The sequence below is a fragment of the Bufo bufo genome, unplaced genomic scaffold (assembly GCF_905171765.1).
Source record: "Bufo bufo unplaced genomic scaffold, aBufBuf1.1, whole genome shotgun sequence".
In the NCBI taxonomy this organism is placed as follows: Eukaryota; Metazoa; Chordata; class Amphibia; order Anura; family Bufonidae; genus Bufo; species Bufo bufo.
This window is the reverse complement of record NW_024400295.1, coordinates 6,343-23,481: the sequence shown is the minus strand read 5'-3', so window position 1 is coordinate 23,481 and position 17,139 is coordinate 6,343. Positions and strand designations below refer to the sequence as shown.

General features: G+C 46.3%; 1 protein-coding gene and 1 pseudogene across 1 annotated transcript; both read right to left on the bottom strand.

Annotated features, from left to right (window-relative positions):
• Positions 1–60: 60 nt before the first annotated feature.
• LOC120983852 (splicing factor 3B subunit 5) lies at positions 61–592 on the bottom strand. Its single transcript, XM_040413249.1, has one exon. It carries the CDS (start codon positions 369–371, stop codon positions 111–113), a length of 261 nt encoding a protein of 86 aa, XP_040269183.1. The 5' UTR covers positions 372–592; the 3' UTR covers positions 61–110.
• A 712-nt stretch (positions 593–1,304) lies between these two features.
• On the bottom strand, positions 1,305–1,401 carry LOC120983862 (annotated as a pseudogene).
• Between the last annotated feature and the right edge of the window lie 15,738 nt (positions 1,402–17,139).

The window sequence follows — 17,139 nt, the reverse complement described above, 5'->3', positions numbered from 1 at the left end:
ATGTAAAATCCACGTAAGGAACTAAACGTAAGAAGCCCCCCCCCCCCCCCCCTTCCCCCGACCACGAGGAGGAGAGCATCAAGTCCACGGCACCAGTCACTGCCCGGTCTCTAGGACTCATCCGGCTTGTCCATGGGCGGCCCACACGGCTGCAGCATCTTCTCCATCAGGTTAAAGCGCACTCGGGCCTTGCTCTCATTCTCAGCCACGGCAAAGTAGTTGAGCAGGTCAAAGTGGCCCATGTAGGAGCAGTAGGAGTCACGGTGCTGATTCACCAGCCATTCCCACTTGGTGGTGTCGGCATGGCCAGTGCCAATGTACTTGGATTGCAGATGCTCCAACTGGCTGTGGATGGTGTATCGGTCCGTCATGGCGCCTCACCGATCAGAGCAGAAGTATAAGAACAGATACTACACTTGATAAGTGATAACCCGAACACGGTTCGCCGTCCAGGTCGATGCTCCCCAATGCAGAACACTTCTCAAGGCGACAGCCTACAGGCCCCAGCCACAGTCCAGGAGGCTTCTTGCTCTCATAAACCAGGGAGAACGTGCGTCCTCTGCTCTGCAATCACCATCATGCTCCTCTTCGTGTTCGCCATCTGCATAGCACTGCCCGTTGCACGCCCACTTTTGGCCACGCCTTTTCCTCGCACGTACGTCCTGGTGCCAAAGCACGCCAAACAAAAAGACAGATAGGAGGAGGGAATGGAGAAGTGAAGAGTAGTGAGAGAGAGAGAGAAAAAAAAGAAAGGCATTGTTGATTGTGATGTCAGGGCCCCATTGTTGAGTGTTCCGTCAGGGCCCCTTGTGATGTCATCCAGTGACCTGACCTTACTTGACCTCTGACCTGACCAGCCTCCTGTGACACGTGCAGTGTTCCGTCCATTGTCCAGACAAGGTAGGTGCAGCTGCTGCTGATACATAGAAAGTGATGGACTACTTTCTAGCCTCCAAGTAATCCTGTTCAGAAGATCCACAAGAGGGAGACACAGGCGTACTTTACTTACTAAAGCACTGGAAAAGTAAAATGGTTACATCCAGCCAACTTGCTCCAAACGTGTCAATTTCCAGGAACAAGCGAGGATCCCATGTGCACAACAGGCAGGCCAATCAAAGCCAAGGTGCGTGAAGGGCCAAACACTTCATTCAGTTGATAAGCCAATTAATGCATCAGTCTTAATTGGATTTGGGGTGTGAGGAGACTGGGCGGGTGGTTGCCGGAACAAACCTACAGCTGCTGCATTAGGAGATTGACAGACTAGATGCAGGTACACAGCAAGCAGCACAGCACAGCACTGGGCAGAGCCGGTCCTGGAGGTACTGCAATACCAGGTCAATGTGTGGAGTGAACAGAGCAAGCTCTTTTTCCATCTCCCTGTTCGAAAAATCCATTTAATATGCAGCAGCGACGACGACGACGGATGCATAACAGAGTGTCTATATATATATATATATTATAACACTTAGGCCTCTTTCACACTTGCGTTGTCGGGATCCGGCATGCACTTCCGTTGCCGGAGGTGCCTGCCGGATCCGTAACAACGCAAGTGTACTGAAAGCATTTGAAGACGGAACCGTCTTCCAAATGCTTTCAGTGTTACTATGGTACCCAGGACGCTATTAAAGTCCTGGTTGCCATAGTAGGAGCGGGGAGCGGGGGAGCGGTATACTTACAGTCCGTGCGGCTCCCCGGGCGCTCCAGAATGACGTCAGAGCGCCCCATGCGCATGGATGACGTGATCCATGTGATCACGTGATCCATGCGCTTGGGGCGCCCTGACGTCACTCTGGAGCGCCCGGGGAGCCGCACGGACGGTAAGTATGCTGCTCCCCTGCTCCCCGCTACACTTACCATGGCTGTCAGGACTTTAGCGTCCCGGTAGCCATGGTAACCATTCAGAAAAAGCTAAACGTCGGGTCCGGCAATGCGCCGAAACGACGTTTAGCTTAAGGCCGGATCCGGATCAATGCCTTTCAATGGGCATTGATCCCGGATCCGGCCTTGCGGCAAGTCTTCAGGATTTTTGGCCGGAGCAAAAAGCGCAGCATGCTGCGGTATTTTCTCCGGCCAAAAAACATTCCGTACCGGAACTGAAGACATCCTGATGCATCCTGAACGGATTACTCTCCATTCAGAATGCATTAGGATAATCCTGATCAGTATTCTTCCGGCATAGAGCCCCGACGACGGAACTCTATGCCGGAAGACAAGAACGCAGGTGTGAAAGAGCCCTTAAATGGTTAGACATTTTGTTAGAATTCAACCTCAAATCTCTGCGAGAAACTGTGTGCTAGCCCTTTCTTTAGTCAGTTCTTCTATATTACAGTGATTTAGTAATGTGCAAACTTGCTATTTAAGACATTAACTAACGAATATTAATAACAAAGATTTGCATAATTCTGATTTTTTTTCGGCTTTTTAGGCAATGAATTATGGGTACATACTTTCTTCATTATATTAATGTTCGATGTGTATGGTCAGCCTCTTCTCCCTCAGTCACAAAGGCAATTCAGTGCTTATCAAATTATTTTGAAAGCAAGTTCAGTTGGTTATTAATTTATCTTTAGGTTATGTTCATTACATTGCTTATATTTATGGTCACCGAGTTTTTTTAGGGCATATCAGTACTGGAGAAAACTAGTTTATTTTTACTCCTTTTTTTTTATCAATGGGGATAACAAAACAAATCTAAATTAATTATTCCAAAAACCATTTGTGTTCATTTGGATAGATTCATATAATGGAGAGCAAAGATGGCACACAGATGAATCATAAGTTATGATTCATAACCTAAAAGTCAAAAGTAGGATTTTTTTTTAGGACATTCTGACTTTAAATGGACTTCATGATGGATCCATTTTGGGTATGTTAAAGGGGTATTCCCATCTTCATGATCATGTTTCCAAAGTTTACACTGCTGCCATACTTCATTTTTCTAAATTGCTACTATTATTTATAATGCACCCATTTATATAAATTGCATTCCCTCCTACCCCATTGTTTACGGCCGCATCTATGGGCCGCGCTTGGTCAGACCGCACTTACTTTTCACCCAGGCAGCCGGTCATTCGCCCGAGAGCGCACACATCTGAAGCAGAGCCGCGCATGTGCGTTTCTTCTTTCTTCGCGGCCGTCTGATACAGAGCCGCGTATGCTCTGTATGCAGCGCGGCCGTAGGGGAGAGAATTGAGGAAAATCAGCAGAGGAGCAGGGGAGCTGTCCTGGGCTTTGTGATCTATTCGCAGCGTTCAGCAGCGCAGCCCTGATCTCCTCATTGAGTGGTGAGGAGATCGGGGCTGCGCTGCTGTGTATAACGGTGGGACGTGAACTTGGTACCATGTAACGGCAGCTGGCAGCGGAGCCGGAGAGGTGGGGGAGGAGTCGTGCTGCCGCTCCAGGATTTCTACTGAGAAATTTTTGTGGCACAACATCCTGGAAGCCTCCCTGGAAAAAAAAATGACCCGTGCAGAAGAAGAATGTGGCTATTGTCTGACGGCAGCACCGCTCTGACCAGGTAGTCCTTTCATTGACTAGTATGTCTGAAGTTTCTGAAGAGTCCCCCCTTACAGTGCAAAGAGTAATAGAGTTGTGTATAACTGTGCCGGCACCCCTCCCCTTTCAATTTCAAGACGAGCGGAACCCCATGCCCCATGATGGCACTGATGTCAGTTAACCCCTTCCATCCCGCGGTCCGTAGGAAACGCTGTATGGAAGGGGAAGGGAATGAGCTCCCTCCCCCATCGGGCGCTCTGCTGCTGTGTCATCCCCGATGGTTACCATGGCAACCGGACGCCTTCACAGGCATCTGGCTTGCCATGGTATATCTAAGCCTGATCAAGCTCCTGCTAAAGGCAGGAGCCTGACCAGGCTACGTGTAATAGAAAATACACTGCAGTACAGTGTATTTTCCAAGCGATCGAAATGGCGTATGCCTCCTAAAATAGTAGCAATCAAACCGTCACCTCATCCCGCAAAATATGAGCACCTACCTAAGGGTATTTTCACACTTGCGGCAGGACGGATCCGACAGGCTGTTCACCATGTCGGATCCGTCCTGCGGCTGTTTCGCCGTGCCCCCGGGCCGCTGCTCCGTCCCCATTGACTATAATGGGGAAAGGGGCGGAGCTCCGGCGCAGCACGGCGGTGCACGGCTTAAGGCCGCCGGACTAAAATTACTGCATGTCAGGTTTTTTAGTCCGGCGGCTTTCTCCGTGCACCGCCGTGCTGCGCCGGAGCTCCGCCCCCATCCCCATTATAGTCAATGGGGACGGAGCGGGGGCACGGCGAACAGCCACAGGACGGATCCGACATGGTAAACAGCATGTCGGATCCGTCCTGCCGCAAGTGTGAAACTAGCCTAAGACAATCGGACAAAAAATAAAAAAGCTATGGCTCTCAGACTATTATATGCTATTATTGTGTAAAACTTAAATAAAATTAGAAAAAGTATACATATTAGGTATCGCCGCGTCCGTAACAACCGGCTCCATAGAAATATCACACGACCTAACCCCTCAAGTGAACAACGTAAAAGAAAAAAAGAATAAGTGCCAAAAAAGCTATTTCTTGTCACCTACCATGACAAAAAGTGCAACACCAAGCGATCGAAAGGGCGTATGCCTCCTAAAATATTACCAATTAAACCGTCACCTCATCCCGCAAAATATGAGCCCCTACCTAATCGGTTAAAAAATAAAAAAAGCTATGGCTACTAAATAATACAAAAAAAACTATGACCTGCTGTATATGAATCGGCAGCCCGACGCGCTCGTTTATGAGGTAATAAATTGCCATAGAAGCCAAGAGGAAGCTTTTTTGGCCTCCATCAGGTGGATACAGGCCTATGGCTACAAACGCCAACTGCGTCCACTGACTGCAGTGTGAACGCAGGTTTTTTAACACTGTTGCATGGTACAGAGCAGCGCTTCATACATACAGCATTTTGCCCAGAAAATTGACAGATATGCCCCGTTATTTTTCAGTTATTTGCGTAAAAGGACATGAATAAGGGTAGGTTCACACAGAGATTTTTGGAGGAGGTTTTGAGATGAATTATCCTGCAGTTTTTTCATTCAAAACCAGAAGTGGGTTCAAAAGGAATCGGAAATGTAAAAGAAGGACTCAACGTCTTCTTCCTTCTGGATTTACTGCTGGCGTTGGCTGAAAAACCTGAATGGATGTCACTACCAGAGCTTTGGGACGTTCTCACAGCTCTGTTTCTCCACCCCTGTGATGATGTCACTACTAGAGCTGGGAGGAGTTTTCTGTTTCCTTCCTCCCAGCTGTTTCTCCTCCGTTTGATTTCCCTGCCTTTATATTCCCCCTCCTCCTATTGTAGGTGTGGATTATATTTCTCATTTGGGTTGTAGCTCTTGCTTGAGTATGTTCCCTTGTATGCTATCCTTTCACTGGACCTGTGTTCTGCTGCAGCAAGTACTCCGGATATTGCCAGCCTGTCTTTGGATCCGTCTTCACTGCGGCTGCAGCCCTTCAGCTAAGTGTGCAGACATTGCTGTGTATCTGTGTGTTTTCTGACTGGATCCGAGGCGACCACGGTTCCCTGCATATAATGAGCAGGGCACCGGTGGCCGTGCCCCTTCCACTATTGTAGGGGTTACAGTGGCCATCAGTCTTAGGTACGCGGGCATGCCTCCTTCCACCATTTGGATCCGGGCATGGGCTTAGCAGCATAGGGAGAGCTTTTGAGGGTCGGACAGGGGTCACCCTTTATCCTCCCTAGTTTGGGTCCGGTCAGTAGCTCTATTTTCTGTGCATGCTCTTGTTGCTCACACACAGCCGTGACAATGGAAATCTGCCTCAAAACCTGCTTCAAAAAACCTCAGTGTGAACCGTGTCCGTTCCATTTTTTTTTCCCCGCCCGTATATGGAACCATATATATATATATATATATATATATATATACTTAACAAAATGACGAGGCAGCACTTCCAGCTTTAAGGTGACAGGGTGAAGACCCCAATAGACTTTAATCCGGCAACGTTTCGGCCTGCTCAATGAGGCCTTTATCAAGCTACATAACAGTGTATACAACCAGGTATATATACCCACAATCCAATACAAAATAATTACAATCAGTGATTACACATGTCATCAATCAAGTCACATGATCTCCAACTCCATCATCACGTGACTTTTGTGCATAGTAAGCATTTGTAAAAAAAGTCATACAAAGATATAAAAATTACAAAATAGTGATCATCCTTGCTTACAGTAGATATGTGCATTTCAATCAATATATGTACGTACATCCATTTTAAAAAAGAGTTTATGTCCCCTGCATACATAACCCCAAGATGTACATAAAGTGCATAAGTGCTCCGTGCATAAAGAGTTAAAATCTTTTATTTGTGATGCAGCTGCATCATATCTAAACTTAAAATCAACCTGTTGGAGCTCACCATTCATGGACCCATAGAACAGACCGGCGTTGGCGTCCCTCAGTCTGCAGCGCGCATGCTCCGGGTCAGACGTCACTGGTCCCGCCCCCTGCGTCGCCGCGCTCCTACGTGCCAACTCCATGGACCGCAGCGTCATCCCATGGAGCGCATCGCAGGACCAACAGCAACGAGGGGAGGAGGGCCAGGTCATGTGACACAGAAAAACGTCACGCTACATCAGAGGGCGTGTTCACGCTCCGGGTCAGACGTCACTGGTCCCGCCCCCCACACTGCCGCGCCCCTATGTGCCAACTCCATGGACCGCAACGTCATCCAATGGAGCGCATCACAGGGACAACAGCATAGGAGGGAGAAGGGCCAGGTCATGTGACACGGCGTAAACACCTCGCCGCACCAGAAGGCGTGTTCAGTGTTAAAGGAGATCTGAAAAATCTCAAAGCGGACAATCGCGGAGATGCCTGTAGTGACAGTGCGCAGCCTTGCATGCTACAACAAATCTACAACCTCAGCGTATAAAGGGCGGACGGGGTGGAAAAAATGAAATCGACCCCCAACCAGAGGCGATCCCATCTCTTCCACCGGGTCCCCAACTATCAAAATCATTATATGTGCAATTACAATGGGACAAACCCTTCCCATCTATCTGCACCGCGAACTCTGACATCAGTATATAACCACTCGCTATCCGGCTTGTGGCAAGTGAATATTGTATATCAACTCATGTAGTTCGCTAGTTGTAAAATAATTTATAGAGGTCAATAGACACATTGCGCATCAAGTCGCCCACTTGGACACACATCCGCCACGGTCCATCTAATCTCCTCTCTATGGTCACTTCATTCACCGGCGTGTTCAAGGGTCCATAGGCGGCTCCATGTAATGAAACATCCGTATTTTTTGCGACCTATATACGTCTGGACTTTAGCCTTATCACCAACCACCTCAGCTCTGACTAACTTATCCCTCAGGTTATCTGCTCTCCTATATGACATTAGAGGGGGTACCGTGAATTCTTTCACTTTACCAAAGTTGCTGCTTAGGCTAAAGTCCAGACGTATATAGGTCGCAAAAAATACGGATGTTATCCGTGTTTGAGCTGTGTTAACTGCAGCTATATGCTTAAAGGGGAGATATTCACACACCCAGTGTTAAATACGCAGTTTGACATACGGCACTTTCTGACCTGTGATAGCTCATATGTGGTCTATCTCTTGTCTTGCCCCTGCAATCTCCTTTATGTAGGGGAGACCATATGTGATGTTAAGACCAGGATGAACTATCACAGATATTCCATTCGCCAAAAGAGGAAAGATCTTCCTGTGCCCAAGCACTTTATTGAAGCTGGACACAGGGAAAAGGACCTCAAATTCAGGGTAATAGATCATATCCCACCACTGAAAAGGGGAGGTAACAGGGAAAAGCTTCTTAAACAACGTGAGATTATGTGGATACACAGGTTACATACATTGAAGCCTGATGGCCTCAATGCAGAATGTAGATGGGAACTATGTGGATAGTAGATGTGCAGTCAGCATGCCGGACGTGGGGGTCCTCTTCTATTTTGTTTTGGTGTGGGGGATATGTAACAGTGTACACTCTTTCTTGAACAAAAGTTGATACATTTTTTCATCTATTTCAGATAAATCTGTAGATGAGCCCAATGACCCTTTATCTGTTTCATTACATGGAGCCGCCTATGGACCCTTGAACACGCCGGTGAATGAAGTGACCATAGAGAGGAGATTAGATGGACGGTGGCGGATGTGTGTCCAAGTGGGCGACTTGATGCGCAATGTGTCTATTGACCTCTATAAATTATTTTACAACTAGCGAACTACATGAGTTGATATACAATATTCACTTGCCACAAGCCGGATAGCGAGTGGTTATATACTGATGTCAGAGTTCGCGGTGCAGATAGATGGGAAGGGTTTGTCCCATTGTAATTGCACATATAATGATTTTGATAGTTGGGGACCCGGTGGAAGAGATGGGATCGCCTCTGGTTGGGGGTCGATTTCATTTTTTCCACCCCGTCCGCCCTTTATACGCTGAGGTTGTAGATTTGTTGTAGCATGCAAGGCTGCGCACTGTCACTACAGGCATCTCCGCGATTGTCCGCTTTGAGATTTTTCAGATCTCCTTGGACACTGAACACGCCTTCTGGTGCGGCGAGGTGTTTACGCCGTGTCACATGACCTGGCCCTTCTCCCTCCTATGCTGTTGTCCCTGTGATGCGCTCCATTGGATGACGTTGCGGTCCATGGAGTTGGCACATAGGGGCGCGGCAGTGTGGGGGGCGGGACCAGTGACGTCTGACCCGGAGCGTGAACACGCCCTCTGATGTAGCGTGACGTTTTTCTGTGTCACATGACCTGGCCCTCCTCCCCTCGTTGCTGTTGGTCCTGCGATGCGCTCCATTGGATGACGCTGCGGTCCATGGAGTTGGCACGTAGGAGCGCGGCGACGCAGGGGGCGGGACCAGTGACGTCTGACCCGGAGCATGCGCGCTGCAGACTGAGGGACGCCAACGCCGGTCTGTTCTATGGGTCCATGAATGGTGAGCTCCAACAGGTTGATTTTAAGTTTAGATATGATGCAGCTGCATCACAAATAAAAGATTTTAACTCTTTATGCACGGAGCACTTATGCACTTTATGTACATCTTGGGGTTATGTATGCAGGGGACATAAACTCTTTTTTAAAATGGATGTACGTACATATATTGATTGAAATGCACATATCTACTGTAAGCAAGGATGATCACTATTTTGTAATTTTTATATCTTTGTATGACTTTTTTACAAATGCTTACTATGCACAAAAGTCACGTGATGATGGAGTTGGAGATCATGTGACTTGATTGATGACATGTGTAATCACTGATTGTAATTATTTTGTATTGGATTGTGGGTATATATACCTGGTTGTATACACTGTTATGTAGCTTGATAAAGGCCTCATTGAGCAGGCCGAAACGTTGCCGGATTAAAGTCTATTGGGGTCTTCACCCTGTCACCTTAACCACCTCAGCCCCCAGTGCTTAAACACCCTGAAAGACCAGGCCACTTTTTACACTTCTGACCTACACTACTTTCACCATTTATTGCTCGGTCATGCAACTTACCACCCAAATGAATTTTACCTCCTTTTCTTCTCACTAATAGAGCTTTCATTTGGTGGTATTTCATTGCTGCTGACATTTTTACTTTTTTTGTTATTAATCGAAATTTAACGATTTTTTTTGCAAAAAAAATGACATTTTTCACTTTCAGTTGTAAAATTTTGCAAAAAAAATGACATCCATATATAAATTTTGCTCTAAATTTATTGTTCTACATGTCTTTGATAAAAAAAAAATGTTTGGGTAAAAAAAAAATGGTTTGGGTAAAAGTTATAGCGTTTACAAACTATGGTACAAAAATGTGAATTTCCGCTTTTTGAAGCAGCTCTGACTTTCTGAGCACCTGTCATGTTTCCTGAGGTTCTACAATGCCCAGACAGTACAAACACCCCACAAATGACCCCATTTCGGAAAGTACACACCCTAAGGTATTCGCTGATGGGCATAGTGAGTTCATAGAACTTTTTATTTTTTGTCACAAGTTAGCGGAAAATGATGATTTTTTATTTTTATTTTTTTTTTCTTACAAAGTCTCATATTCCACTAACTTGTGACAAAAAATAAAAACTTCCATGAACTCACTATGCCCATCACGAAATACCTTGGGGTCTCTTCTTTCCAAAATGGGGTCACTTGTGGGGTAGTTATACTGCCCTGGCATTCTAGGGGCCCAAATGTGTGGTAAGGAGTTTGAAATCAAATTCTGTAAAAACTGACCAGTGAAATCCGAAAGGTGCTCTTTGGAATGTGGGCCCCTTTGCCCACCTAGGCTGCAAAAAAGTGTCACACATCTGGTATCTCCGTATTCAGTAGAAGTTGGGGAATGTGTTTTGGGGTGTCATTTTACATATACCCATGCTGGGTGAGATAAATATCTTGGTCAAATGCCAACTTTGTATAAAAAAATGGGAAAAGTTGTCTTTTGCCAAGATATTTCTCTCACCCAGCATGGGTATATGTAAAATGACACCCCAAAACACATTCCCCAACTTCTCCTGAATACGGAGATACCAGATGTGTGACACTTTTTTGCAGCCTAGGTGGGCAAAGGGGCCCATATTCCAAAGAGCACCTTTCGGATTTCACTCGTCATTTTTTACAGAATTTGATTTCAAACTCCTTACCACACATTTGGGCCCCTAGAATGCCAGGGCAGTATAACTACCCCACAAGTGACCCCATTTTGGAAAGAAGAGACCCCAAGGTATTCGCTGATGGGCATAGTGAGTTCATGGAAGTTTCTATTTTTTGTCACAAGTTAGTGGAATATGAGACTTTGTATGAAAAAAAAAAAAAAAAAAAAAAATCATCATTTTCCACTAACTTGTGACAAAAAATAAAAAATTCTAGGAACTCGCCATGCCCCTCACGGAATACCTTGGGGTGTCTTCTTTCCAAAATGGGGTCACTTGTGGGGTAGTTATACTGCCCTGGCATTTTCCAGGGGCCCTAATGTGTGGTAAGTAGGTAAATGACCAGTGAAATCCGAAAGGTGCTCTTTGGAATATGGGCCCCTTTGCCCACCTAGGCTGCAAAAAAGTGTCACACATCTGGTATCTCCGTACTCGGGAGAAGTTGGGGAATGTGTTTTGGGGTGTCTTTTTACATATACCCATGCTGGGTGAGAGAAATATCTTGGCAAAAGACAACTTTTCCCATTTTTTTATACAAAGTTGGCATTTGACCAAGATATTTCTCTCACCCAGCATGGGTATATGTAAAATGACACCCCAAAACACATTCCCCACCTTCTCCTGAGTACGGAGATACCAGATGTGTGACACTTTTTTGCAGCCTAGGTGGGCAAAGGGGCCCATATTCCAAAGAGCACCTTTCGGATTTCACTCGTCATTTTTTACAGAATTTGATTTCAAACTCCTTACCACACATTTGGGCCCCTAAAATACCAGGGCATTATACCTACCCCACAAGTGACCCCATTTTGGAAAGAATAGACCCCAAGGTATTCGCTGATGGGCATAGTGAGTTCATGGAAGTTTTTATTTTTTGTCACAAGTTAGTGGAATATGAGACTTTGTATGAAAAAAAAAAAAAAAAAAAAATCATCATTTTCCACTAACTTGTGACAAAAAATAAAAAATTCTAGGAACTCGCCATGCCCCTCACGGAATACCTTGGGGTGTCTTCTTTCCAAAATGGGGTCACTTGTGGGGTAGTTATACTGCCCTGGCATTTTCCAGGGGCCCTAATGTGTGGTAAGTAGGTAAATGACCAGTGAAATCAGAAAGGTGCTCTTTGGAATATGGGCCCCTTTGCCCACCTAGGCTGCAAAAAAGTGTCACACATCTGGTATCTCCGTACTCGGGAGAAGTTGGGGAATGTGTTTTGGGGTGTCTTTTTACATATACCCATGCTGGGTGAGAGAAATATCTTGGCAAAAGACAACTTTTCCCATTTTTTTATACAAAGTTGGCATTTGACCAAGATATTTATCTCACCCAGCATGGGTATATGTAAAATGACACCCCAAAACACATTCCCCAACTTCTCCTGAGTACGGCGATACCAGATGTGTGACACTTTTTTGCAGCCTAGATGCGCAAAGGGGCCCAAATTCCTTTTAGGAGGGCATTTTTAGACATTTGGATACCAGACTTCTTCTCACGCTTTGGGGCCCCTAGAATGCCAGGGCAGTATAAATACCCCACATGTGACCCCATTTTGGAAAGAAGACACCCCAAGGTATTCAATGAGGGGCATGGCGAGTTCATAGAAATTTTTTTTTTTTGGCACAAGTTAGCGGAAATTGATATTTTTTATTTTTTTCTCACAAAGTCTCCCGTTCCGCTAACTTGGGACAAAAATTTCAATCTTTCATGGACTCAATATGCCCCTCACTGAATACCTGGGGGTGTCTTCTTTCCGAAATGGGGTCACATGTGGGGTATTTATACTGCCCTGGCATTCTAGGGGCCCTAAAGCGTGAGAAGAAGTCTGGAATATAAATGTCTAAAAAATTTTACGCATTTGGATTCCGTGAGGGGTATGGTGAGTTCATGTCAAATTTTATTTTTTGTCACAAGTTAGTGGAATATGTGACTTTGTAAGAAAAAAAAATAATAATTCCGCTAACTTGGGCCAAAAAAATGTCTGAATGGAGCCTTACAGGGGGGTGATCAATGACAGGGGGGTGATCAATGACAGGGGGGGTGATCAATGACAGGGGGGGTGATCAATGACAGGGGGGGTGATCAATGACAGGGGGGGTGATCAATGACAGGGGGGTGATCAGGGAGTCTATATGGGGTGATAACCACAGTCATTGATCACGCCCGTGTAAGGCTTCATTCAGACGTCCGGATGCGTTTTGCGGATCCGATCCATCTATCAGTGGATCCGTAAAAATCATGCGGACGTCTGAATGGAGCTTTACAGGGGGGTGATCAATGACAGGGGGGTAATCAATGACAGGGGGGTGATCAGGGAGTCTATATGGGGTGATCACCACAGTCATTGATCATGCCCCTGTAAGGCTTCATTCAGACGTCCGGATGCGTTTTGCGGATCCGATCCATCTATCAGTGGATCCGTAAAAATCATGCGGACATCTGAATGGAGCTTTACAGGGGGGTGATCAATGACAGGGGGGTAATCAATGACAGGGGGGTGATCAGGGAGTCTATATGGGGTGATCACCACAGTCATTGATCATGCCCCTGTAAGGCTTCATTCAGACGTCCGGATGCGTTTTGCGGATCCGATCCATCTATCAGTGGATCCGTAAAAATCATGCGGACATCTGAATGGAGCTTTACAGGGGGGTGATCAGGGAGTCTATATGGGGTGATCACCACAGTCATTGATCATGCCCCTGTAAGGCTTCATTCAGACGTCCGGATGCGTTTTGCGGATCCGATCCATCTATCAGTGGATCCGTAAAAATCATGCGGACGTCTGAATGGAGCTTTACAGGGGGGTAATCAATGACAGGGGGGTGATCAATGACAGGGGGGTGATCAGGGAGTCTATATGGGGTGATAACCACAGTCATTGATCATGCCCCTGTAAGGCTTCATTCAGACGTCCGGATGCGTTTTGCGGATCCGATCCATCTATCAGTGGATCCGTAAAAATCATGCGGACATCTGAATGGAGCTTTACAGGGGGTTGATCAATGACAGGGGGGTAATCAATGACAGGGGGGTGATCAGGGAGTCTATATGGGGTGATCAGGGGTGATCAGGGGCTAATAAGGGGTTAATAAGTGACGGGGGGGGGGTGTAGTGTAGTGTAGTGGTGCTTGGTGGGACTTTACTGAGCTACCTGTGTCCTCTGGTGGTCGATCCAAACAAATGGGACCACCAGAGGACCAGGTAGCAGGTATATTAGACGCTGTTATCAAAACAGCGTCTAATATACCTGTTAGGGGTTAAAAAAAACACATCTCCAGCCTGCCAGCGAACGATCGCCGCTGGCAGGCTGGAGATCAACTCTCTTACCTTCCGTTCCTGTGAGCGCGCGCGCCTGTGTGCGCGCGTTCACAGGAAATCTCGCGTCTCGCGAGAGGACGCGTATATGCGTCCAGGAGGAATGAATCAACCACCTCCAGGACGCGTCTGTGCGTACAGCGGTCCGGAGGTGGTTAAAGCTGGAAGTGCTGCCTCATCATTTTGTTAAGTATATATCTTGGAGGAGGGGCCGGCCTCTGTGAGGAATTGCACCCAGTGCACAACGTCTGACTGTGCTGCTGCAATATTTGGGATTTTATATATATATATATATATATATATATATATACACTGCTCAAAAAAATAAAGGGAACACTTAAACAACACAATGTAACTCCAAGTCAATCACACTTCTGTGAAATCAAACTGTCCACTTAGGAAGCAACACTGAGTGACAATCAATTTCACATGCTGTTGTGCAAATGGGATAGACAACAGGTGGAAATTATAGGCAATTAGCAAGACACCCCCAATAAAGGAGTGGTTCTGCAGGTGGTGACCCCAGACCACTTCTCAGTTCCTATGCTTCCTGGCTGATGTTTTGGTCACTTTTGAATGCTGGCGGTGCTTTCACTCTAGTGGTAGCATGAGACGGAGTCTACAACCCACACAAGTGGCTCAGGTAGTGCAGCTTATCCAGGATGGCACATCAATGCGAGCTGTGGCAAGAAGGTTTGCTGTGTCTGTCAGCGTAGTGTCCAGAGCATGGAGGCGCTACCAGGAGACAGGCCAGTACATCAGGAGACGTGGAGGAGGCCGTAGGAGGGCAACAACCCAGCAGCAGGACCGCTACCTCTGCCTTTGTGCAAGGAGGAACAGGAGGAGCACTGCCAGAGCCCTGCAAAATGACCTCCAGCAGGCCACAAATGTGCATGTGTCTGCTCAAACGGTCAGAAACAGACTCCATGAGGGTGATATGAGGGCCCGACGTCCACAGGTGGGGGTTGTGCTTACAGCCCAACACCGTGCAGGACGTTTGGCATTTGCCAGAGAACACCAAGATTGGCAAATTCGCCACTGGCGCCCTGTGCTCTTCACAGATGAAAGCAGGTTCACACTGAGCACATGTGACAGACGTGACAGAGTCTGGAGACGCCGTGGAGAACGTTCTGCTGCCTGCAACATCCTCTAGCATGACCGGTTTGGCATTGGGTCAGTAATGGTGTGGGGTGGCATTTCTTTGGAGGGCCGCACAGCCCTCCATGTGCTCGCCAGAGGTAGCCTGACTGCCATTAGGTACCGAGATGAGATCCTCAGACCCCTTGTGAGACCATATGCTGGTGCGGTTGGCCCTGGGTTCCTCCTAATGCAAGACAATGCTAGACCTCATGTGGCTGGAGTGTGTCAGCAGTTCCTGCAAGACGAAGGCATTGATGCTATGGACTGGCCCGCCCGTTCCCCAGACCTGAATCCAATTGAGCACATCTGGGACATCATGTCTCGCTCTATCCACCAACGTCATGTTGCACCACAGACTGTCCAGGAGTTGGCAGATGCTTTAGTCCAGGTCTGGGAGGAGATCCCTCAGGAGACCGTCCGCCACCTCATCAGGAGCATGCACAGGCGTTGTAGGGAGGTCATACAGGCACGTGGAGGCCACACACACTACTGAGCCTCATTTTGACTTGTTTTAAGGACATTACATCAAAGTTGGATCAGCCTGTAGTGTGTTTTTCCACTTTAATTTTGAGGGTGACTCCAAATCCAGACCTCCATGGGTTGAAAAATTAGATTTCCATTTTTTTATTTTTGTGTGATTTTGTTGTCAGCACATTCAACTATGTAAAGAACAAAGTATTTCAGAAGAATATTTAATTAACTCAGATCTAGGATGTGTTATTTTTGTGTTCCCTTTATTTTTTTGAGCAGTGTATATATATATATATATATATATATATATATATATATAAAAGAAAAGAAGCAGCACTCCAGATAAAATATAAACGGGTGCAAAAAGTCCTCCTTATGAGACCTGTGACCAAGGTCCAAATTGTAGACACAAAGCAAAAAACGAAGGCAGCACTCCAATTAGTGAAGAAAGTGGAAGGTTTATTCACCCAACCAGCAGCAACCTTTCAGCTCTCTCTATGGAGCCTTTGTCCAGCTGAGTAACATGTGCATAATAACATACATAAGTAGTGGCAGTGATTAGCATAATTACAAATCAATTCAAATTGTCATAAACACAAATAGAATAAATATAGCAGATACAATCATATAAATAGTATAATTCATCCATGCGAGTAGTGTACATATAGTAGCGGATAAGTGCATGTATAAAAGTACATAGTACAATTCATATAGTGTGTAATATACCCAAATCCTGTATAATTGATAATCATTGTAACAGTGAACAAGTGTGTGAATAAAGAAATTGATTAAAAACCTTTGAATGGGTCGATACAGGCTGAAGAGGCATGGTGGAGACTGCTGGCGTCCGGAAACAGCAGCGGCGCATGCGCCGCACTGTCTGTTGTCGCGAGACTTGTACTAGGGCTGAATATCATTGCGGACCATAACAAAGATGGCCACTATGGAAGCAACGTATTAGGGCGCATGCGCAACACAGCATTACCACCCATCCAGCTTAAACATAGCATAAATTAGTAAGGCATATACCGCAATATTCAGCAGAGAAGCCGATCCATAGATCGGGGGCCGGCGGTTCAATGCCGGTCACCGTCAGGACATCCGTCTTGACAGGGGGGCGTGGCTATCATACCAACTCCACCCCGTCGTCCAGATATATCGGCGCATCCGCTCCATAGTGCTCATAACTGTCATATAGTGACCGATCCAAATCAAGAATCAATCACAACAGACTGTAAGAGCACAAGGATCCAATGCATCGGTAAGCTTGTAAAAGTAAGAATATATTCAAAAAATAAAAACAAGATTGTCCAACCGTCTGTGTAATATGACCCCAGTCCCGGATGCAGGGGCTAGGGCCATACAGGACAGACAGGGACAATCACTAAACTATTCAGCAACATAAATTAGTACAAGAATATATATGGGGATCGCCGACACAGTTCCTCCAGTCTTCGCCATAAATGTCCATTCATAGTATAAGATCATAGTAATATCCTGTATAAAACAGAAAGAATAAGGAGAAGACCAATT